This window comes from Brienomyrus brachyistius, chromosome 12 (assembly GCF_023856365.1).
Source record: "Brienomyrus brachyistius isolate T26 chromosome 12, BBRACH_0.4, whole genome shotgun sequence".
NCBI classification, from domain to species: Eukaryota; Metazoa; Chordata; class Actinopteri; order Osteoglossiformes; family Mormyridae; genus Brienomyrus; species Brienomyrus brachyistius.
Window position 1 is genome coordinate 4,954,100 of NC_064544.1, and position 24,929 is coordinate 4,979,028.

At 53.2% G+C, this 24,929-nt stretch overlaps 1 protein-coding gene across 1 annotated transcript in view; it reads right to left on the minus strand.

Annotated features, from left to right (window-relative positions):
* Window positions 1–1,552: 1,552 nt before the first annotated feature.
* Window positions 1,553–24,929, minus strand: part of LOC125704457 (rap guanine nucleotide exchange factor 2-like) — a 48,851-nt gene continuing 25,474 nt past the window's right edge. The window contains 24 exon segments of the mRNA XM_048970016.1: window positions 1,553–2,894; window positions 3,295–3,631; window positions 5,292–5,460; window positions 5,462–5,765; window positions 5,846–6,047; window positions 7,286–7,429; window positions 8,362–8,523; window positions 8,691–8,914; window positions 9,585–9,608; window positions 10,146–10,269; window positions 10,362–10,573; window positions 10,729–11,112; window positions 11,851–12,091; window positions 13,354–13,511; window positions 13,621–13,864; window positions 14,146–14,254; window positions 14,762–14,965; window positions 15,062–15,169; window positions 15,362–15,526; window positions 15,612–15,764; window positions 15,935–16,093; window positions 16,230–16,366; window positions 17,290–17,467; window positions 20,975–21,106. Coding sequence (XP_048825973.1) covers window positions 3,321–3,631; window positions 5,292–5,460; window positions 5,462–5,765; window positions 5,846–6,047; window positions 7,286–7,429; window positions 8,362–8,523; window positions 8,691–8,914; window positions 9,585–9,608; window positions 10,146–10,269; window positions 10,362–10,573; window positions 10,729–11,112; window positions 11,851–12,091; window positions 13,354–13,511; window positions 13,621–13,864; window positions 14,146–14,254; window positions 14,762–14,965; window positions 15,062–15,169; window positions 15,362–15,526; window positions 15,612–15,764; window positions 15,935–16,093; window positions 16,230–16,366; window positions 17,290–17,467; window positions 20,975–21,106 — 4,248 coding nt within the window. The 3' untranslated portion in view covers window positions 1,553–2,894; window positions 3,295–3,320.

Below are 24,929 nucleotides of genomic sequence, written 5' to 3' on the forward strand. Positions count from 1 at the left end.
TCTGGCTCCGCCCTGTTGGTGACACTGCACTCGTTTGAAGCTCTTCTATATCATCACATCACACATGCACTTTTAACATGGTCCTGAAATTTAAACCCGAAATGCTTGATGCCTTTTAACTGATACAGAGGGTGGACAAAAAATAATGGGAACAGCACATGAAAAAAACTAACTTTGAAGTAACAGTCAATTAGAAGCGCAGCTACAAAGGTGAGTCATGTTAGGCTGCATGCCAGGTACCCGGATGTGTCGCCTGCAAATTAGCGCTTTGATGTGCGAGTTTTCAAAGCAACACAAGTTGAAAGGAGTCCAGATAGAGCCTGGATTTCTGATGCATCGGTGCCTAAATCAGCAAAAATCATGGATTATTTAAAGGAAGACCGGCTCAAAAATCATGACAGCGCATGCCAAGTACAGACAAGAGGCACGAGTGAAGAGGAAGAGTCAAGTTCACTTCAACCCAAAGTATCTGCTAGCGTTTCTCCCCCAGGGAGCCATTATGCCAGATGTTTGTCCCACATGGACATATTACAGGAGAAAAATCACACTATGGTGCGAACTCCGATTCCTCAGGATGGTGATAACACCCCCTGACAGACCACTAAACAAATTCACGAGTGCTACAATGAAGTCAAACATATTCCACGTGCTCCCCTGTCACCTGATATATCCTAACCTAATTCATCCCTCATCCCTCAAAGAAACAGAGGCATTTCATCTTGGAGAATGGTCCAACATTCCACTGCACAACTATATGACAGTGCCAAAGACCCCGGGGACAGCGACAGGGACAGTGCTAGTGACAGTGCCAAAGACCCCGGGGACAGGGACAGCGACAGGGACAGGGACAGCATAAGGAACTGTGCCGGCGACAGTGGCAGCGCCAGGAACAGTAGCAGCGACAATGCCGGGGACAGTGTCAAGGACGGGGACAGTGTCAGGGACAGTGCTAGTGACAGTGCCAGCGTCAGGGACAGCGCCGGGACAGTGGCAGTGACAATGCCAGGGACAGTGTCAAGGACTGGGACAGCAACAGAGACAGTGCCAGTGACAGTGCCAGCATCAGGGACAGTGCCGGGGACAGCAGCAGGGACAGTACTGGGGACAGTGCCGGATACAGCGCCGGGGGACAGTGCCGGATACAGCGCCGGGGGACAGTGCCGGATACAGCGCCGGGGGACAGTGCCGGATACAGTGTCGGGGGACAGTGCCGGATACAGCGCCGGGGACAGCGCCGGGGGACAGTGCCGGATACAGCGCCGGGGGACAGTGTCGGGGGACAGTGCCGGATACAGTGCCGGGGGACAGTGCCGGATACAGCGCCGGGGGACAATGCCGGATACAGTGTCGGGGGACAGTGTCGGATACAGCGCCGGGGACAGCGCCGGGGGACAGTGTCGGGGGACAGTGCCGGATACAGCGCCGGGGGACAGTGCCGGATACAGCGCCGGGGGACAGTGTCGGGGGACAGTGCCGGATACAGCGCCGGGGGACAGTGCCGGATACAGTGTCGGGGGACAGTGCCATAAGAAGGAGAGTCTGTCACAGGCCATCCAGACAGGCTGACTTATATTTATTGATTCCCAGTTTTTATATAAAACTGGGTGTTGAGGCATAAACAGAACATTTCTACAGTTTCAACAAAAATATAACCAATATTTACAACTGTTGTATTAAAAATACAAAAAGGATACAGACTCCACCAATTGTCTTTCTAAAAGACATACAGGACCAAATAGTATCAAAAGCTTGAGAAAATCACACATTTTAATGTACATTTTAAATCGGACATCACACAGTGAACTGAACAGCAGTTCTATTAACTATAACCATATACATTTCTGTGTGGCTTGTTTAATTACTAGTGTTCTGCCTGACAGTGTACACACTATCTCCAGGGACTACGACGGGAGTGATTAATGCTCATTACCATTAAATTACAAATGCAGCATCAACAGCCGAATATGCAACAGGAAAATAAACATCGAGAACATTATCTGGTTACGAAACGAAATTTAAATAAAACACCGATGTCACACAGTACAGTGAAAAAACACTGCGATCTCTCGAGTCTTCTATAAATTCTCACTTACCGATCAATATGATCAGCTCAACTCAAAAGGAAGGACAGTAACCTAATGACAAAAATGGAGGAGAAGATCTTTGTATTTTTCTACGACAGGATATAATTCATTGTTTTCCGGAGTCTCGAAAGAAAAAAAAAAAAAAAGACCTTTGCTCATCAGTCATTAAAACGGGCTGGAGCAGCATTTAGGAGCAGGCTGAGGAAAGCCGGCCTTCTTCATACACACCACAAAGTCCACCTCAGAAGTCTTTAGTGTTCATGGACTAAAACAGTACTGATACAGATTGGCCAGCAGAGGGCACAGTCAGTTTTTTTAAAAAAAAAAACACACAAACACTGTGATTCCCTAAAAGGCTCATAGGTAAAAGGTAAATACTGTAACCATGGATATGATTTAGGAAATGGCCTGTTCGACCATAACTGCACACGTGAGTCCATCCTCAGACTGTCCTCTGGCAGAGGGATGCGGTCATTCTAGGGAGCCCAGAGCCCCCGGAGGCCGGTCGCCAAGACGATGTGTGTAAACAGGAAGGGAGTGGCTGGGGAAAAGCCGCCCTGCCCCTCGAGCAGGCGGCAGCTACGGCCGTTTGTCCCCAAACATCACGGGTCCCCGGAGTGCTGAGCGTCTGTCCAGTTCCGGTAACGGACCGGCAGGGCACCGGGAGCCCCCGGCAGCTTTAAGGCGGGGAGGAACTCAGCACCTGTCGCTTGTACGCCACAAAAGGGGGAGTGGGGGGTTGAGTTCTTTTTTGCTGTAAAAACACATCCAGCAGATGGCGGTCTTCTCAGACAGCAGATACCTGTTCGTCTGTGGAGAAGGGGGACAGACAGAGGTCAGTACGGGCAAGAAAATCGCAGCGGCGATCCAGAACACAAGCAATCTGAACACTGAATGACTCAGAATGACACGTGACATGAAATGAGTCACATGACAAATAATGCAAATTAAAACTTCACTATGTACTCGTACCACATGTAATTCTGACACAGTTGCAATGAAATGCACTTACTATACAAAAACGTGTGTAAAATAAAGGGTGTAGGGGGCAGGGGCAGAGCTGGAGGGAGCACAGCAGATGGGGGGTGGTCCGGTCGCGGCCACCGGGGGACACTGAGCATGCGGGGTCTGGCACACGGCTCCCAGATGCTGAGGACGCCACACCACGGCTCGTACAGCGCATGCACCGTCAAAGAGCTGAGAGGGTTACCTGCCTCCGACTGGCCCGCCTCTCACTCACGGCCTGGCACTCTCAGGGGTATAAGCGCCTGTCTTCCGCAGAGGAACAAGTTTTGGGGACAAGGACTCACCCTCTTCCTCAGCCGGCGGCCCCTGGGCCGGAAGGCGGGGGGGCCGCGGGCTGGGCCGGGCCGGTGGCTGTGGGGGGTCACTCGTGTGAGCGACCATGCGCGACCTCTGCAGCGCCACGTTATAGTCGGGGGGTTTGCGGCCGACGTGGGGCGGGGTCTTGCCAAAGTCGGAGATGGTCAGGGCCGTGTAGCCGGGGGGCGTTGGGGGTGGCTCCCGGAAGCGGCCGTCTCTGCGAGCTGGGGCCACGGACACAGGGAGGGGGGGAGTTAGCGGGCCTGAAAATCTGAAATCGTGTACGGCATATTGAGCGGAAGCAACACCCTGACGACATGAAGCAGGGCACTGCAGGGCGACCAGAAGCAACACCCTGACGACATGAAACAGGGCACTGCAGGGCGACAAGAAGCAACACCCTGACGACATGAAACAGGGCACTGCAGGGCGACAAGAAGCAACACCCTGACGACATGAAACAGGGCACTGCAGGGCGACCAGAAGCAACACCCTGACGACATGAAACAGGGCACTGCAGGGCGACAAGAAGCAACACCCTGACAACATAGAACAGGGCACTGCAGAGCGAGCGGAAGCAACACCCTGACAACATAGAACAGGGCACTGCAGAGCGAGCGGAAGCAACACCCTGACAACATAGAACAGGGCACTGCAGAGCGAGCGGAAGCAACACCCTGACAACATAGAACAAGGCACTGCAGGGCGACCAGAAGCAACACCCTGACTACATAGAACAGGGCACTGCAGAGCGAGCGGAAGCAACACCCTGACAACATGAAACAGGGCACTGCAGGGCGACAAGAAGCAACACCCTGACAACATAGAACAAGGCACTGCAGAGCGAGCGGAAGCAACACCCTGACAACATGAAACAGGGCACTGCAGGGCGACAAGAAGCAACACCCTGACAACATAGAACAGGGCACTGCAGAGCGACAAGAAGCAACACCCTGACAACATAGAACAAGGCACTGCAGAGCGAGCGGAAGCAACACCCTGACAACATGAAACAGGGCACTGCAGGGCGACAAGAAGCAACACCCTGACAACATAGAACAGGGCACTGCAGAGCGACAAGAAGCAACACCCTGACAACATAGAACAAGGCACTGCAGAGCGAGCGGAAGCAACACCCTGACAACATGAAACAGGGCACTGCAGGGCGACAAGAAGCAACACCCTGACAACATAGAACAGGGCACTGCAGAGCGAGCGGAAGCAACACCCTGACAACATAGAACAGGGCACTGCAGAGCGAGCGGAAGCAACATCCTGACAACATAGAACAGGGCACTGCAGAGCGAGCGGAAGCAACACCCTGACAACATAGAACAGGGCACTGCAGAGCGAGCGGAAGCAACACCCTGACAACATAGAACAAGGCACTGCAGGGCGACCAGAAGCAACACCCTGACTACATGAAACAGGGCACTGCAGAGTGACCGGTGGTATTATCGTGACAACATGAAGTAGGGCATCATAGGGCGACCGGTGACATTGCCATGACAGCACAAGATAAGCAACTGTTTCACTGCCATCCATCATCCCTCCTTCCATTGCTTAGCCTGGACAGAGTCACGAAGGGGTGGCAATTGGGGGCTCAATGGACTGGATGCTAGTCCATTTCTCTCTCTCACACACACACACACACACACACACACACACACACACACACACACACACACATACACAAGGACCAATTCAGAGACTAATTCACAAATTCAGCCCTAAGTCCTTGGGGCAGTGGGTGGGAAATCAATATGAAAGAACAGGTTAAATCCACACACACAGCTGCCCAATATATTACCTCTAACAATAATTATCACGATAACAAAACTGCTACTAAACATCGTTATTGTTAATAGTGGGGGCAGGGCTTACCGACAGGGCCCTTGGGCGTCCCAGAGGTGGTGCTACCGTGCAGTGCCCGGCCATGATGCTTCAGTTCCTCTACGCCCCCTGGCGGCACGCTGTCCATTTCCACCTCAGGGTTCACGTCCTTCCCCCCCCGCCGTTTGATGGTTCCCGTGTCTCCTTCCGAGTCCTCCCCCCCAGTAGGCGGGCGAGGATGCCCAGCTCCCGCGGGCCCGACCCGGATCGGGGGTGGCCCGGCCTGGCCCGGCCCCGTGCTCGGGGAAGTTCGGCCGGTCAGAGGAGATCGACTCCCGCCAGTGGTGGATGGTCTGGATGTTATCGTGGGAGCCGCTGGAACAGGACGTCCAGCTGCCGCGGCCACTGTCAGCAGCATCCAGGGAGGCCCGGTCCTGGTCCTGAGTCAGCTCCTCCAGGCTGGGGGAGGACAGGGCTGTGGTGCAGGAGTATAGGCCACGGGCCTCGCCCACCGAGGAGTAGGAGCTGAGGGGGAATGGAGGGTCATTAGGGTGTCAGTGGCCAGGAGAGGCTCCCGTCACTTCGATCGCTGTGGTCCGACTCACCCCAAACTGTACTGGTCGGGGTCCAGGGTGGCCCTGCGCTCCATGCGGCCGCCCCCGGGACTGGCCTCCATGGCGCTGATGGAGTGCCGCTGCCTGCGCTCATCCTGGATCAGGTCGAAGGATGAGTTGCTGAGCAGGCTGGAGCGCGACGACCGCTCGCTGTGGCCCGAGTCGGAGAAGGTGTCCGCTGTCCGAAAATAGCCTTAAGGGTGGGGGAGGGGAGGGGGGCCGGTCAGCTTTGTGTTAATGGTCGTGCTGTCAATCACCACCAGACACAGCACTGCCATTATCGAGACATCATTATAGCAACGGCATGAGCCCAGAGCGCTGGGACACGAGCCATTAGCGGGGCGTCCTCTGGAAAACGCGGGTAGAACAGGAAGAGCAGGACGAGCTTAGCGAGAGCCTGTGACTGCGGAGCACACAGCGCCACCTGCTGGTGGCTCCCAAAGCCGCTGCTCACTGCAAGTCACGTGCAGCGGTGCTGTTCACCACTAACACCATCTGCTAGCCCCCTGTTGGGCACATACAGTCACTACAGTCGTTTTAAATAAACTCATTCCTTATTTAGGAGATGCTGAAGCAGCTACAATCTTCTGATTGTGCTTGCTAGCTGTTTATTTGGTTTTTGAAACATTTGCGGAGGAGGCCAAGAAAGCATCGAACACCCCCCCTGGGTTCATGCAGAGTTTATACCCAACGGAGCTCTTAATCAAAGAGGCTTGATTGAATCATAATTAAAATCGCCTGACATCTGCTACTTGAGAGTTTCCTATAAATCTTAATTGCACTAAATTAACCGTTACATGTTTGTCTTAATAAAATGGGCCAGAATTTTAACAAGCAATATATTTAAGTCGACTCCGTATTAGTTAAGGGCTATGAACAAGTGTATTACCTGAAAATCTATAATGAAACCTGGATTAGTCGCTCTAAAGCTGTTTTGGGTTAGAATAATTTAAAAGAATCTTCGTTCATTTTTCTGTGGCTTAGACAAAGCACACCGCACAGAGTAATTATTTCAATCAGCAGCTCAATCAAGCCTAATGAGTAAAGAGGCCAGACCAGGCATGTGGTGGGGATCGAGATTAACTCTCTCCTCCCTGCTGATCTTACATGTTGCTGCTCATCACACCCTACGAGCCACATTAATAACGGCGTCTGATGAGTGACCATCACTAGGCGAGTCACTGAAGTCGCTCGGCAACCTCGCACCGATTCTGTGACAAGAGCTAGTAACTGCAAACAGTATACACCCCCCCCCCCCCCCAAAAAAAAAGCCAGAATGGCCCAGGAAGACTACCTCTCTGTTGGCCAGGACATTTACTGCAGGAAAATCAATCAACGTTCCCAGTCCCAGTGACAAGCTGCTGCAGCTGTGAGGCTGGCAGTTGCTCAACTGTCCACTAGGGGGCAGCAGCCGGACGTTCTGCACCATACCTTTGCGCGGAGAGCTGCGTGGAGAAAGAGGCGGCGAAGACAGATGGGACGAGGCACTGGAGATGCTGTCTTCCGTCTGCTTCCTGGGTCGATCAGCGGCTTCATCCGACAGCATCTTCTTCAAGGCCTGAGGGGAACTGCCCCCTTGAAAGAAAAAATATTTATACAAAGAATTATATACACGAAAAAGTAAAAATAAATGAATAAATAAAAGGACCAGTATTTTAATGGCATCTCAGCCAATTAGTGGCACGGTGGTGCAGTGGTTAGGGTGTGGGGGGGCATGGTGGTGCAGTGGTTAGGGTGCGGGGGCGGCATGGTGGTGCAGTGGTTAAGGTGCGGGGGCGGCATGGTGGTGCAGTGGTTAGGGTGCGGGGGCGGCATGGTGGTGCAGTGGTTAGGGTGCGGGGGCGGCATGGTGGTGCAGTGGTTAGGGTGCGGGGGCGGCATGGTGGTGCAGTGGTTAGGGTGAGGGGGGCGGCATGGTGGTGCAGTGGTTAGGGTGAGGGGGCGGCATGGTGGTGCAGTGGTTAGCACTGTTGCCTCACACCTCTGGGACCCGGGTTTGAGTCTCCGCCTAAGTCACATGTGTGTGGAGTTTGCATGTTCTCCCCATGTCGTTGTGGGGTTTCCTCCGGGTACTCCGGTTTCCCCCCACAGTCCAAAAACATGCTGAGGCTAATTGGAGTTGCTAAATTGCCCGTAGGTGTGCATGTGTGAGTGAATGGTGTGTGAGTGTGCCCTGCGATGGGCTGGCCCCCCATCCTGGGTTGTTCCCTGCCTCGTGCCCATTGCTTACGGGATAGGCTCCGGACCCCCCGTGACCCAGAAGGATAAGCAGTTTGGAAAATGGATGGATAGATGGATATCAGCCAATTAGCTTTGGCTGATATGTCATGAATATAATGTTTAAAATTTCATACAAGCTTGAATCATAATCTACACCTAAAAAAATCGCACCACTAAAGGACAACACAGTTCCATTATCAGCCAAGTTCCTGATTTTGTACGTCTTTGACACCCCCAGCACCCGTTTCCTGCTGAGAGAATCAGCAGACTCCCATGCTCTCTCTTACCGAAGGCCGGCAGGTCCTTCGCTGGCATCTTCTTGTGAGTAGTGTAGTGCAGCCCAGCTGCCATTTGCAGGTTTCCTTTCTGCTGTGACGCCCTCTGCAGGCCAGTGCGCTGGACCACAGGCGATGTGTCGGGCTTCCGCTTGTCACCGGCACCCTTGGGCACTGAGAGGGGGCAGCGACTGTCATGTCATTTGACCTGTGTGATGATGGATCACCCTGCACACTTCACAGATACATCAGATTATTCTGGCTAAGCTCCCCGGGCTGTGGAGCACTTGAACTATACCCAATTCATCCGCACAGTGCCTCTAGAGGTGGGGAGGACTCACAGGTGCTGGAGGAGGGCTCGCACTGCAGGGACATGGTCTGCAGGGTCTCCTCGCTGGTGTCCAGCGTCAGGTCGGACAGGTACTGGCGGACACGGCGGGCCATCTGGGCGTCCTCGTACAGCTTCTTGGCATTGAGGAAGGAGCTACGGCGAACGCGCTTTTTGTGCCCACTGGCCTGTGCCACGTCCAGGACGGCTGAACTGGCGCTGCCCTGACTCAGAGACCTGTACAGTGCCAGAAGAGAGAGGCCGGGTCAAGACCGAAAAACCGTCACTGACCCCAACCACGCGTGTTAGCATTCCGTCCGTGAAGGAGCGCTGCATGCTGGGGATCCGAGCACTTCCTACGTTCCTGCATGCATGTGCTGCTCACTGCCATTAGTGTCTACTTGCCCGGCACACTGCGCGAGACTTCGACGTCTCACTGCTCCAGTGGAGGGTGACGTGGTAATGCTAACAGCTGTATTAGGCATGCAGCTGGCTAGCTTCCCTGCCGAGGTTAATCCTCACCTGCACATGGGAATCCCGCCCCCCAAACCACTCTAAACCGGAAGGAGGCTGCCCTCCATCGCATGATGAATCATTACGACAGCGGCAAGTACTTTACATTATTAATTCTTTCATAAGTGAGCTTTCAATTCAAAATCTGGATGCATATCAGGCCGAAATGAGTTTATTTTGAAGACTAAGAGTACTTATGTCAGGGTCATTTCTTTGGGTGAATTATAGGAAAGATGGCGTTATTTTGTGATTGTCTACGGGAGCCCATCTGCAGGAGATGAATGTCCATGAATGAAAAGCTTAAAAAACGGAAATGGAGGCGAAGGCTTGGGGGAAGCGCAACCAGGCAGGCAGAGGAAGGGTCACAGGCCAAAGGTCAGAGGTCAGCACTTACCCAAGACTCCTCCACTTCTTCTTCCTGTAAGTGAGAGCCATGAACAGTAAAGCATGAGGATAGAAGAAAGGCAGAGAGACAGAGGAGTGAACGGCTGAGGACAGGTGTCGAAACGGGTCGTAATCGAGAGGCCAAGGAGACTGATAGGAGATGCCGGGGGGGGGGGGGGGGTCACTGTCTGGCTTCAACCGATGGAGAACCAATGAGGAGCACAGTCATTGACAGCATGCCAGCCTGCCCATCTCCCCTCCCACCGTGGATTCTGAAGCCTCATTTCCTCCATCACTAGCAGCTGACGTCATGAAGTTCTCCCACGATACTGAGGCACAGAATCACACAGCACTGGACCACACAGGACGAAAGCTGCACCGAGGAGGAGACTGGAGGCAAATGGACCGCGACCGAGGAACTGCGCACTGGCAGAAGAGGAGCCAGGCGTCCTCACCAAACTGCCTTGAGGTGCTTAAGTGCTGTCCATAAGACTTTGTCTCAAACAGAAGCTAGAAAGTGACCAAGGAGCCTCCAAAACAGGGGCCCGCGATGACCAGACGTCCCGCTTACCTGGTCCTGAACATCAGCGCAGGGTCCATGTTGATAGAAGCCATGCGCCCAACGTGGCGGACCTCTTTGGCTATCATCCTGAGCTTCTCGAAGTTCACCAGACCATCAACCTTGGAGTCGTTGCCTAAACATGGAAGAAAACACCATTATGTAAACAATGGTCGGTGAAACAGCTGGCATCTAATATTTGGGGGGAAAACCAGGAGTGCTAGTTACCTTCGTGCAAAAACGTCAGGTCCTTCTTGATGACAGGGAAGAGAGGGATTATAGGAGGGTGGAGGTTCTGATTGTTCAGGACATTGCGGTACTTGGCCATGTTCCTAGAAGGGTCAAAGAGGTCCTGGAGATCTTGAAAGAGTTTCTCATACTTGCTGGGAAGTTTTTCCCATGTCCCTCGTAGCCTGGACACTGGAGCCAGATTCAGCCCGCTGGAAAACAGTGAGGAATATTATGCCATACTGTGTGTAATGATCCAAAAAAGCATTTCACTCAAAGCAGCCTAGATTACTATCTGCAACTCCACCAAACAGAAGCACAACAAAGCAGGCAATTTTCAGTCCCAAGAAACCCATGTGCAGGTCACCTGATGATGGAGAACATGGAGTTGAAGTTCTTGCACTCGCGGCAGTGCAGGGCGATCTTGATAAAGTGCTTGATGATCTTCATCCTCTTCAGTTGGTTGGGCTCGCGCACGATCTCCGAAGCCACCCAGAAGGTCTCCTGGTTGACTACCTCCTCGAACTTCTTCAGATTTTCCGAGCCCGTCTTAGACTTGAGCTTGAAGAGGTCGTCGACGTACTCGGTGGGTTCGATCTTGCAGAAGAGCTCGAAGTTCCTCACCGAGAGCTGTGTGGCCACCTCCACCGTGCTGAGCTGCAGCAGGGAGATCTGGCTCTCCCGCAGGAGGTCCTGGGCGTCTTCGTCCGAACACAGCGTCTCTGTCTCCATGTTGTTCTTCAGGTAGTACCTTGCAACACAGAACCCAGGACACATTCTGAGCCTGGAGATCCTCATCCATGAGTTCCAAACTAAAACAAATCCTGTGTTTCACTGTTTCTAATTATTGTTACCTTTGACTTGTATTTCAGAAATACAATTGCAATACTTTTAATTTACTCTTTAATCCAAAGCAATGCACAATTCAGAGGGTCAAAGAACCTCTAGAGGAGTGTTTCCCAACCCAGTCCCCGAGGACCATCATCCACATTTTTGTTCCCTCCCAACTCCCAGCACAACTGAACCAAACAAGTATGCAATCAAGTATAATGAATACCTGGTGCAGGTTATATACCTAGAAGGGAGCAAAAATGTGGACTGCCTGGGAGGGAGCAAAAATGTGGACTGCCTGGGAGAGAGCAATAATGTGGACTGCCTGGGAGGGAGCAAAAATGTGGACTGCCTGGGAGGGAGCAAAAATGTGGACTGCCTGGGAGGGAGCAAAAATGTGGACTGCCTGTGAGGGAGCAAAAATGTGGACTGCCTGGGAGGGAGCAAAAATGTGGACTGCCTGGGAGGGAGCAAAAATGTGGACTGCCTGGGGGTCCCCTAGGACTGGGTTGGGAAACACTGCCCTGGAGCAGTTTTGAGCCCAACAGCAAAATCAATGCCTACTCTGGGATGTGAACACAGCAGCCCATATTTGGGACTGTCTGTGCCCCAAGCACCAGTAGGTATCTTTCGGTAAAGGCCCCCTGCGAACTCCCACCTTCCGCTCAGCTGGATCTTATCCGCCAGCTTGGAGAGCTGCTCCGGCAGCCGCCGCTGCTTGATGACGCCCTCGGGGGTGACGGACACCTCGCACAGCGAATAGGCCTCCGGCGCCGCCGTCAGGGCGAACTCGCGGATGGCCTGGACCACCACCTCCCTGGCTGTGGTGTCTCTGCTGATCATGATGTAGCGGCTCTGCTGGTCAGCTTTGTAGACCTTCAGCACCTGATCTGCCAAGTCTGCAATACATTAAGCGGGTCTGTTACCAAGTTTACTTTAAAAGGGATGAAAAGCTTGGGTTTAATTAGCCACCACCAAATTACCTTTGGGGGGGGGGGGGGGGGGGGAATAGCTCTAAATCAGACCATGCAGATGAGATTTTGGCAAATGTGATTTTAAATTGATTCCACGGCCAAAGGGATGCAGAATTCCTTTGGGTCGCTCTTGTAATCATTCCGAATGTATTTAAAGGGGTGTATCGCTTTAAATAAATCCAGTGGAATGAGGCAACAGAAAAGAGCTTATTACCATGAAAACAGCAGAGAAGCTGTTTACTTCTCATTTGATAATCGTTTGTAATCCATTCCCATTCAACCAGAAATATCGTTGCTCTCATCGCTGAAAACTCTGAAGACGGTCCTGGTGTTTGTCAGCTGCACAGGGGCCATGGCGTTTGAGGACTCGCGTAATGCCGTTAGCCCTCTAGTGTACAAACACGAGTAAGCGTGCAAACTCAACACACCCAGCCCAAGAGCGGGTGCAGCCTGAACACGCCAGCAGTGGGGCGGTGATCGAGAACGTTCATCTTGGAGAAGGAGGAATCCAACTGTACGCACAGAGTATGGAAACCCTCACACATTCAACCGACATCGTCCCCAAACACGATTCCTGTGTTATATATAACAAATGTCTGAGAGTGAACTGAAGAAAAGTGAACAGAATTTATAGCCAACAATAAGCCCAAGTATGATTTTCTGGTGCAGTTTTTGGTTAAAAAAAATCAATTTAAAAGAAATTTCCTGAAGTATAGGAAAGATCAGGAGAGCTGTATGAAAGCCAAGCAGGAAAAAGGGAACGCATCTCAATACTTACTAATCTCTGTCGGTGCTGAAAGATACACAGAAAGTACATTTTATATAAAGGAAGCGGGAAGAGGTACACTTTGTACTTCACTGAAAACATCTGCATTTGGTCTGAAACTCATTCCTTTGGTCAGAGCATGTCATTTAAGGTCTGTATTGAAAAGCACCACCATGAAACGTGGGACAGATATTCTGTAATGCAAAGGCATGGGTGCAGCCTCTCTCTCTCCCACTCCATCTCTCTCTCTCAGACGCGCACACACACACACACACACACACACACACACACACACACACACACACACACACACACACACACACACAGAATCTTTGACGGATATTTGGCTGAAACTGAAGTTGAGGAGGAAGGTCCGAATGCATGTTTTCCACTGCAGAAGGTGCGACAAGATCGCCCTCACCAGGCGAGTTGCTGAAGTCCAGGATGCGGTGGTGGGACTGCAGGAGGTCGGGGTTGCTGGAGGAGAGGTTCCCGCTGACCGGGAGCGTTGGGTGGATCTGTTTAGACTGCTTCATGCCTACAATGCTGTCGTCCTGAGACTGTCCGATTCCCACGTCACTAGGGGGCAACAGAGAGCTCACTTTAGGATCACTGGCTCTTTAAAGGGACCTAAACCTCAGAAATGAAAGACACGTGAGGGTGAATTCAGAAGGGCTCTCCTGCTCACCTGTATGGCTTCTGGGGCAGAATACTGATGCGCGTCTTGTCGAAGATCTTCTTAAGCTTGTTCTTGCTGATGACGGTGTTGGGTTTGGCCTTCTTGTTGGCCTTCTCGAGGCTCATGACCTGCTCCACGTCCATGGCCAGGTCAGGGATGGAGTAGCGGCTGCCCTTCTTGATGTCCCCGATCTTGGGGAGATGTGGACCCGTGTTCTTCTCCTCTACTGGCATGGTCAGGAGCTCCTTGAATACTGCAGTCAGACAACAATGCATTATGGCAGAAAATGACAGACAGTTGAGCACTATCTATAAAATAAGATAAACAGCCCCTCCTCATATACAAGGAACTAAAAAAAGCTAAGACATCCTAATTTTCTTAAAAGTGTAATACATCAACTAGTCTTTGGAACTTGCTGCATTCTGGTAAGAATCTACTAGAATAAATATGGCCAAAATGGGCTTTGGTCAGCCATCAGCATTGGGAGACATGACCCCAACTGGCCACCAGCAGTGGTCCAGAGTCCAAGCTCACCTAACAGGTTTGTTTTCACAGTGATAGACAGGTGAGTGTTGTTCTTCAGGATCTCGCTGGCTTTTGACAGCGGCACATTCTCAAAGCTCTGCCCGTTAACCTCCAGTATCTGCGAGGGGAGACGAGACAGGGATTACGAATCCGCAGCATGTGAAGAAACACCTCTTAGATCTTCTAGGGGATCTAAGGGAGAAGAGGGATCAGGGCGGAGCCTAGCCAGGATGAAGGTCGAGCCCCCCTTTGACTCTCCGTGTGGCGTTTCCTGCCCCCTCATTAGAGCACAGCCCCCCCAAGGAGCACAGCCTCACATTAATGCTCACTGATAAGCAGCCATTTCGGGGACTAGATAACAGAGTGATGAAAGGGCAGCCAGCTGGAAAGCCTGACGTTATCTCCAAATGTCAGGACGGCAGAGTGTGCGGAGAAGCACCGGGCCTCACTGCAGGCAAACGCTGAAGCGCAAATTCCATGAATAGGAAGGATCTTCCGAAGAGAAACCCCCTAAGGAAAACCTCTAAAAGCCAGACGTACGGCAAGTAGGATAAAACCAGTAAAACCAGAGAAACCACAGCGCGACCAGCCTTCTCAGATGGGGAGGGAGACATGAGAGCCACACCTGATCTCCTCGCTTGAGGCCGACCTCCGCCGCCTTGCTGTCCGCCTCCACGCTGTCCACGAAGATGCGGAAGCCCTGCTCAGAGCCGCCCAGCAGCGTGAAGGGCAGTGGGGCCTCGCGGGACGGCTTGGTCAGGGTCAGCACCCGCAGCTTGGCCTTGGCGGCACAGGCGATGTTCAGCAGTCTCAGGTGGCCGCTCATTTTCTGTTATTGTTCAGAATAAAGACCGATGAGGCGCGTCGGCCGTCATTCACAGAGACACGGAGCGGCACGGCGCCCCAGGCAGACGGGGCGACAGACCTCTCTTTCCAGATTGTTCTCAAACTCCTCCAGGAAGCGAGTCATCGGCGCGTCTCCTTCAAAGTCGTTGAAATGATTGTTCACCCACAACAAAACTACCCGTGTCACCTTGAGAAAAAAACAACATTTGCACTCATAAATCTCTCATTTTAAGTTCATAAACTCATATTTTTATTGCAATAATATATGCATGTTTGCCTCTTGAGTTGAGTCAGACTTCTGACAACAAATGTACTTATTCGGGTTATTAAAAAAAACTGCCCTCGGTTGCCCTGAAGGAGCGTGTGTCACATGACATACCTTATCCCGTAAGCTGGGATCATTAAACCACTCGAGAAGCTTCTTGCCCACGATCATGGGACTAGAGAGGAAGGTCCGGTAGGTAAGTAGGAAGTCCTCAATGAAGGTGGGGTCTACCACGGAGTGTTCCTCCACCAGGTGCATGGTTAGTCTCTCCGCAGTGCCCTGTAGGAGAAAGGGTGGTTGGCGGTGAGACCCCTAGTGGCGCTAAGCAGCCATGCCTTAAGGGAGGCCGGGATTTCTGCAAGACCTTGATGACGATGTGGCCCTTCCGGGTGCCGGTGCGGTCCAGCTCGCGGTGCTCTTTCACCATGACGATCTCGCCCTCCTCCTCCACCTTCTGCATGTTCTTCTCCACTTGGTTGAGGATGCAGCAGTAGTCTTGCTGGGCTATGCACACAAACTACAGCAGACAGAGCTCATCATTCAGTAGGAAGCCTTCGATGGATCCCTTCAAAAACAGGAAGTCAGAGAGGAATGCCAGCCCGCATTTTCTGCAAGGCGACCTTCGACGCGATGCATCTACACCGCATCCACACTGCAGGCCGCCGGCCTCCAGGACGGCAGTCTCACCTGGCAGTCATCCACCTTTGTCTTCATGACCCCCTTCATGAGCTCCTTCTCCAAGGTAGGCGAGACACCAAAGCTGTTGCCCATGCAGAGGATCTCGGTCCTCCCGTCTGGGTGAGTCACCTCTACAGAACCGTTCAGGATCACTGACCAGGAGTCCAGCTGAGTCAGGAGACAGAGACAATCAACGTGAAGCGAAAGGATGCAGCACAGCTAGGGTGTGGTTGGAACGTGGGCCAGGCCCTCGACAGTGCTCAGTGACCCCAACGTGGACCAGGGCACATGGCGGCCCGCTCACCTCCTCCCCGTCGTTGAGCACGATGGTTCCGGCACGTTCCACCACGGCGAACACCATGACAGCGCACAGCTCTCTCCGCACGGACATGGTCATGTTGGCGAATGCTGGCAGCTGGTGCATGAACTCCAGGAGCTGCTCTGTGGTGGGAGAAGCAGCTAAACATCAGGATCAAAAGCCAGAGCTCAACATCTTCCAGCGAAACATCCCTCGAGATCATCTCCGTCCACAGCTCAACATCTGCATCACCCAGTGATACATGCCTCATGACATCATTCCCGTCCACTCGCCTACCTTCTGGAATATCACTCCTTCCTGTTGATTCCATTTAAATTAGATTTTAAATGACTTCTAAATGTAATGATACGCCGCGCCTAAGGGAACAGCATGCTGACACACCAGGAAATGAGCACAGCAGCCATAAAGAGCAGGACTGAGGCCCGCCCCCCCCCCCCCCCCCCACAAAACGTTACTAATGAGATCAATGGGAGGGAAAGGTTCAGTCGGCATGCTCTGCTGTGGCTGCCCATTGTTAGCCGTGAAGCATTTCATCTGGGGTACAATGCCCACATACGATCTCAGCCCTCCGGCTGCGGGGATGAATCCTGCACCACACTGCCCCCCAGAGGCCGCACCCTTGATTATTCAGTGCTGAATTATGCAGTTAAAAGGTAGATTAGCCGTGGCTGAGCGCCGTGCTGCTTTCATGCAGAGGTGACCCATGCAGAGTGCTGTGGCCGAGATCGGGGGGGCTACCTAGAAAACGTGATGGCTGAGGAGGGCCGTCCGACGCACAAAATGTCACATGTGACCGGAAGCCACACCCACTGACAGCACACGCGAACCTGATCACCACCGGCTGCACTATAGTCCTCCAGTCAGTACATTCTCCATACAGCATTTGGCCTCCATTGCCATATTAGCTGGGTTAGCGTGCCTGGCACCTGCTAAGCTGATTCGCCGATCTCTTTAGCATTCCGATCTGACTATGACGCACCTGCACGCCGCATCACGACTTTGCCGGCATGTGAGCCACATCAGGGCACTTACTGCACAGACTCACCAATGTCGTCGTCTGTCCTGTCCATGGGGTCCTTCTCCAGACAGTCACGCACGATGTCCCGGCTCATCAGGGGGTCGGAGGCCCGCTCGATGTCTTCCTCGTCGTCGTCCTCCTCAGAGTCCACGGCCGTCTCGAGGAGGCCGCTGAGGTCCATATCTCCTGGCTCGTTTTCCGTGGCCTGGGGTGGGGTCGGCAGAGAGAGCAGTGACACTCCGGTGACTGAGCATGCTAAGATGTAGTGTCTGTGATCGGAAGGTCGTCATTTCAAATCCCAGGGTCAGCACAGTAATGTCACCGTTGGGCCAAACAAGGCCCTTGACCCCGGACTGCTCCAGGGGCTGTCGGACCCCCCTTTTTGCTGTTTGCAATGTACCCTGGTTTGTATAAAACTGCCTGCTAAATTAAAGTAATGCAGCTAACTGGAGCAAAACTACACGTCGAGAAGAGTAACTCTGCAAAATGTATAGAGTCGTGAGCATTGACCAAATCAACCCAACATGACACTTAAAAAAAAATCTGAAATGAAAGTTTCTCATATTAATGTGGACAGACATGGCTTATAAACCTTCATCATCAGGTCAATGCAGACCCAGTCGGCATGAATAACCATAAGCAGCCATCATGCAGCTCAACTCCGGCGCTACGGAATCCCACCTGAGATTTCTAGAAAACGTCATCACTGCACTCGGCTAATTTAAGCCTGCAGCTAATACCCACCTACAGAGTAGTTATTAGTGTTAAAGATTCTCACTTTCCCAGCATCAATGACTTCTGCCAACAAGAGCAGATGGAGGCAAAGCCGGGGAGATGGGCTTAGGTGCAGAAATCAACCCCATCAGCAAGACAAGCAGAATGCAGCCTGTTTCTGTTTGGGGGAACTCTCAGCATAGCCGACCACATCACACACAGGCCACCTTATGCTACGCCCAAGCCCAGCCCGCTGCTACACCCAGGACATGCTACACCCGAGCCCAGCCTGCTGCTACGTCCAGGCTGTGCTACACCCGAGTTCAGCACGCTGAAACACCAGTCGTGCTACACCCAAGCCCAGCCTGCTGCTACACCCGAGCCCAGCCCGCTGCTACACCCAGGACGTGCTTCACCCGAGCCCAGCCTGCTGCTACGTCCGAGCCCAGCCTGCTGCTACACCCAGGACATGCTACACTCGAGCCCAGCCTGCTGCTACGTCCAGGCCGTGCTACACCCGAGTTCAGCACGCTGCAACACCAATCGTGCTACACCCAAGCCCAGCCTGCTGCTATGCCAGAGCCCAGTCCGCTGCTACAACCAGGCTGTGCTACACCCGAGTCCAGCACGTTATGCCCAAGTCGTGCTTCACCCGAGCCCAGCCCACTGCTACGCCCAGGCTGTGCTACACCCGAGCCCAGCCCACTGCTATGCCTAGGCTGTGCTACACTCGAGCCCAGCCTGCTGCTACGTCCAGGCCGTGCTACACCCGAGTTCAGCACGCTGCAACACCAATCGTGCTACACCCAAGCCCAGCCTGCTGCTATGCCAGAGCCCAGTCCGCTACTACACCCAGGCCGTGCTACACCCAAGTCCAGCACGTTATGCCCAAGTCGTGCTTCACCCGAGCCCAGCCCACTGCTATGCCCAGGCCGTGCTACACCCGAGCCCAGTCTGCTGCTACACCCAGGTCGTGCTACACCCGAGTCCAGCACGTTATGCCCAAGTCGTGCTTCACCCGAGCCCAACCCACTGCTACGCCCAGGCCGTGCTACACTCGAGCCCAGCCTGCTGCTACACCCAGGTCGTGCTACATGCAGGCCGTGATACACGCAAGCCCAGCCCGCTTATATTTTAAAATACATCTCTGTCGTCCTTACAAAAAGAGGAACATAGGCCTTACATAGGATACATACATAGGAAATCTGGGGTCCCCGCTCTATATGTACACCCTTCTGAAGCCAGAGCTCCTGTACATGATTTAAAGTGAACGTCTGCTTGACAAACACAGGCCCCATCTCCCCAGTACTAAACGGTTTAAAACCAAGTTCTCCTCACCTGAGCACAATGCCAAAATTTCTACAAAGGCCTATGAACTGAGCCATTCAAAACTACCCTGCAACACAGCTTCCCCGGTTAACGCCCCACACCCTGGCTGACTCGAGACACGTCTTGCTTCTCTGTAATAGCAAAGATGTGTGGCGTGTGGCTCGTGGGTTAGGACTGTGATAGGAATATTGCTGGTTCAAATGCCAGGGTCAGCACAGTGATCGTCACTCCCAAATACTCCAGGGACAGTGAGAGTCTGCTTTCTCAAAAACGCACTACGCCGGATAAAAACATCTGCAAAATTAATGTAAAGGATAAATGTTTCAGGACTAATTACACAGATGTACGAGGACCAATATGGCAACATTTTTAGTTTAAGAATCCCATCGATACTAAGCACTGCAAATGAACGACGGCAAAAAGCATGTTTACGCAGACGCACGCTGCATACGATTAGGCTGCCGCTTCCTGCAGGCAGCGTGCAAGCAGACGGGATCCCTTAGTGGCCGACACGCATTGTCTCGCCGCTAATTAAGGCTCACAGACGCCGGGACCCTCAGCAGAGTGGCCTTATCTATAATTGGGCGTCGTCCATCACGCCGGAAGGCTGCGCTATTATTTTTTAAACGTGCTGCTCTTGGACCAGCCTCTAAGCCATCTGAAGGAGTGATTTGGGGATTTAACCAGGAGCCGGGGCTGGTGCGTGGGGCGGCCCCAGAGCGGTCTAGCAGTGGGGGGGGGGGGGGGGGGGGGGGAGCTGCCGTCTTTCTCATGACGGGGGGGCGTAAAGCGCAATGCGCAAGAAATTCACACTTCAGGAGGGTGTGGGACGCGTCGCCCGCGGATCCAAGCTGTGCGGTTTCCATTCTCTCCTGAATCGTTCAGGGAGGGGGGTGGGGGTTAAGGGTGGCGTACAGTTTAAAGCTGAGTTTCACTCAACATATGAAAGACCAGGGTGGGGGGGGGGGGGGTGCAAGTAAGTTGATATAAAGTGCAAAAATGGTCACACTGCTACAGGGGCCGCGACCCAAACGACGCCGGTGTTCAGCAGAGACCCCTCCTGCATACTGATCTGCATGTCAGAACCACAGTGTGAGCCGCCGGCTGCCGATTAACACAGAGGAAGCCCTCGGACCTGGAAGTGAGAGTCACGGTCGCCTAACATGGATGGCCATCCATCCGGTTACCGGCGGCGGCATGCGGGAGGGGGGGGGGTCACGCATGCGTCTACCGGTGAAGGAACTGAGGGCGGATTAGCGGGGGAAAGCAGATGGTGCCCTGATCAAGAGCAGAGACAGACCTGGAGGACCCCATGGGCAGTACTGGGGGGGGGACCCACTAGGGGCTCTCAGCCAATCAAGTCGCAAGGTACGGCGAATGCATCAGTTGCACTTCAGTCACAAGAGACTGGACCAAAGTGTGGCTGATGTTCATCAGCTGGCTGGTGAGACAGTGCTTACGAACACACTGTAGGTGCTTCACTGGCCAGGGAACTTGCAGCACAGCCTTAAACGCCATCATTCTTTTTTAATGCATTTATCTGAGAGTTATTTCCACACAATTCTTTATCTGACATCCTCGCCGTTTATTGCCAGATATTATTTATTGTTACTGTCTTTTAAATGTCTTTTTTATGGTCTGTTTATGGGTTAAGGGTGGTGGTGCTTACCTGGTAAATATCTGACAGGCTGCTGCTCCCAGAGTCACTGGTGATGCTACATCCTGAGTGGCTGGAGGTCACATGGGTCACCTGAGGGTGGAGGCCGTCGGCCAGATGATGCTTGGCGAAGTCAGCGGGGAGCTGGGTGGCAGGAGAGGCGTGGTTAGACGCCATGGATCGTGGTTGGAGGCCACAGGTCTCAGTCAGAGGGTGCGAATGGCGGCTAGAGACCACAGGTTTCACTCAGAGGGTGCGGGTCGCAGTTAGAAGTCATGAATAGAGGCATGGTCAGAGGCCACAGGTCTCGGTTAGAGGGTGTGGGTTGCAGATAGAGGCTGCGATCAGAGGCATGGTCAGAGGGCCCGGGTCTCGGTTAGAGGGTCTGGGTTGCAGATAGAGGCTGCGGTCAGAGGCCACAGGTCTCAGTTAGAGGGTGTGGGTTGCAGATAGAGGCTGCGGTCAGAGGCCTCGGGTCTCGGTTAGAGGGTCTGGGTTGCAGATAGAGGCTGCGGTCAGAGGCCTCGGGTCTCGGTTAGAGGGTGTGGGTTGCAGAGAGAGGCTGCGGTCAGAGGGCCCGGGTCTCGGTTAGAGGGTCTGGGTTGCAGATAGAGGCTGCGGTCAGAGGCCACAGGTTTCAGTTAGAGGGTGTGGGTTGCAGATAGAGGCTGCGGTCAGAGGCCTCGGGTCTCGGTTAGAGGGTGTGGGTTGCAGATAGAGGCTGCGGTCAGAGGGCACAGGTCTCGGTTAGAGGGTGTGGGTTGCAGATAGAGGCTGCGGTCAGAGGCCTCGGGTCTCGGTTAGAGGGTGTGGGTTGCAGATAGAGGCTGCGGTCAGAGGGCACAGGTCTCAGTTAGAGGGTGTGGGTTGCAGATAGAGGCTGCGGTCAGAGGCCTCGGGTCTCGGTTAGAGGGTGTGGGTTGCAGATAGAGGCTGCAGTCAGAGGGCACAGGTCTCGGTTAGAGGGTGTGGGTTGCAGATAGAGGCTGCGGTCAGAGGCCACAGGTTTCAGTTAGAGGGTGTGGGTTGCAGATAGAGGCTGCGGTCAGAGGCCTCGGGTCTCGGTTAGAGGGTGTGGGTTGCAGATAGAGGCTGCGGTCAGAGGCCACAGGTTTCAGTTAGAGGGTGTGGGTTGCAGATAGAGGCTGCGGTCAGAGGCCTCGGGTCTCGGTTAGAGGGTCTGGGTTGCAGATAGAGGCTGCGGTCAGAGGGCACAGGTCTCGGTTAGAGGGTCTGGGTTGCAGATAGAGGCTGCGGTCAGAGGCCTCGGGTCTCGGTTAGAGGGTGTGGGTTGCAGATAGAGGCTGCGGTCAGAGGCCTCGGGTCTCGGTTAGAGGGTCTGGGTTGCAGATAGAGGCTGCGGTCAGAGGCCTCGGGTCTCGGTTAGATGCGCGGTCAGAGGTCGCCAGCCCCACTTAGGTGCCCAAGCAAACCCCACGTATCAATATCAGCCCCCGTATTACAGCATCACTCCACTGCTCATATGTGTCAAAGACAACCTAGCAGCACATTCTCAGAAAGCCTTTTATTAAAAGAAAAAGACATTTAAAATTAACTAAGATCGACAGAAGGTCTGCATGAAAGAAAGAGAGTCAGTGAAGCTCTACTTCATAAGTCCTGCTTATTATTCAAGGATTGTGAAATTACCCCAAATAACACCTCTAAAAATAATGGGAGGAAACGTGTCTTCACACGTTTTTTTCCCCCAAAGCTTAACACGCAATTTCCTTCCAGCTCAAATCTCCGGAGAAAATCGAAAGCAATGACGTGAGGCTGTGACTGTAATCCCCTGGAGAAAATCCTGCCAGAAGACGGCATTAAGAAGCAGAAAAACCAACAGTGAGGCCGGTCAACAAGGAAATGTCAGCAGGCCATGTGATCGGGCCCCCGCCCCCAGGACAAAGCTGCGCTCTTGCTCCAGCACCACCTTCCATCCCCCAAGGGGCCCAGCCACCCGTCCATCAGACCTGCTCTGAGCGATTAACGGAGATGTGAGCTAATGTCCCCTGTGCTCCGATGGTTTTTTTGAGTCTTGGGGGGAAACGGCAACACTCCTGAGATTCCCTGACGCCACATGCGGAAGCAGCCGAGACTGAAGGCTGAAATTCAGTCGAAACCTTTAGCCGGCTAAGTGAGGGGCTGCTTTCAGTCATCAGGCTGATCCGCAGAGTCTTGGGGTAAAACATCAATAGCCCAGAAACTTACTCACCCACCTAATGCCGGTCACTCTACCTGGCCCAAAATTCATGACAAACACGCCACGTTATGGCATTGCAACCCAACTCACCGTTCGACACACCAGCATGGATACCATGTAATTGTGCAGTCTCTAGTGTGCACCACCAGGGAACATCTAGCAGATGACACACCACATGCATGGTCGAAGACAGCTGAGTGTTTACTGATGATTAACAAGAAGAGAGCGGTGCCCGACTGGTACGGCATGCTGATAAAATCCAGCATTTATTCTCAGAAGCCGGTAACGACCTTTAATGGCGGCTCCATGCTTCACAGTCAGCTTGGACAGGCCATTTATACAGCCACCACTCTCCTGCGCTCGTCAGGAAACAGCCACAGAACATGCACCATTTGCTTTGGACACACGGAGGCGATTAACAAACAAACGCCAGACATTGATCTTTCAATAACCTTGTAAAGTGAAATGACGTCAGGGCCCAGCCGGGTGCTCTCAGGTTTCAGGCCTGGGGAGTGGCAGTCGGTCCCCGTGAGACTTGCTTTGAGAGCGTAGTGCTCCACAGACATCTCTCCCCCAAAAAACCACATCCTTGAGTGGCCGACAAATGGCACCAAAAACCTCTGAAATTCACCTCGTCTTTCTCAGACTCAATTCACAAATTATCACTCAAATTATAACTCAGAAACTTGTTGGTTCGAATCCCACCACCATTGTCACCATAGGCCCCGACCCCAAGAGCAGATCCTCAATTTCAACAGCTCCAATAACTAGCTCACCCTCACCCCCACAAAAAAAGCTAATTCTTTATCTGGTAAATAAATGCTGAATTATTGTAAGTTTCCTCCCCAGGTAAAACAGCACAGCCCCCAGGACATGAACCAGTTTCAGGTATCCAACTTCACAAAGGCCAACGCAGGGGACACATGCCAAAGGGCCATCGAAGGGCCTCCTTACTAGACGGAAATCGCACCTACACAGCCGTGAAGGTCGCCGTGAAGCAAGTACGGGGCTCCAAGGAGGGACCGGGCCGGGCAGGGACCGCATTCTGCCAGAACTGCCGAACACGGCCGGACATAAAGTCCTTGATGCTGCCTGTGAGGCAAGATGCCTGGTGGAGACATGACTAAGCAAACATCTTTATATGACTGTAAGACAGAGAGACACACAGGAACAGGGAAACAGCGCAGTGGCACGCAGGGAGGCCCCCGCAGCGGTGAAAGGCTCCGTTCAGAAGGTACACAAACCTCCATTTTCTGTGCAGAGCCCTGGATGCACACCAGCACGCGAGTCCGTGATCATGTGCTAATTACACCTCAGACGCCGGCAGGCTAATTTATGCGCGCAGGATGGACGCAGGAACACGGACCCGAGGTGCAGCCGGGGACCTGACAGATCACGCGAAGTGCCAAGCAGCGATGTCACTGCCTCCCACGGACGCCTCCACTCAGGGAGACAGACAGAGCGCAACCCTTAGCATCGTCCCTGTTTAAAAAAAACCCGGTGAAACGCAGAGCCACTGCAAGCACCCTCAGCGCCGCCAGCGCGCAGCCCCCTCGCTCAGGACGCATCATCTGTCAGCAGACATTTCCCAAGAGCGTCGACGGGCCGCGCATCACAACAAGCACGAACACCGCTCCACGTCGAGGCTCCGGACTGCCGACCGCGTTGCCCAGCCCCAGCAGATCGCCGTCGCTCACTCACCCGTGCAACGGCGGACCAGAAGGATCGATTTGCCAGCAACACGCCGAGATCTACGCCCCCGTCTGCCCG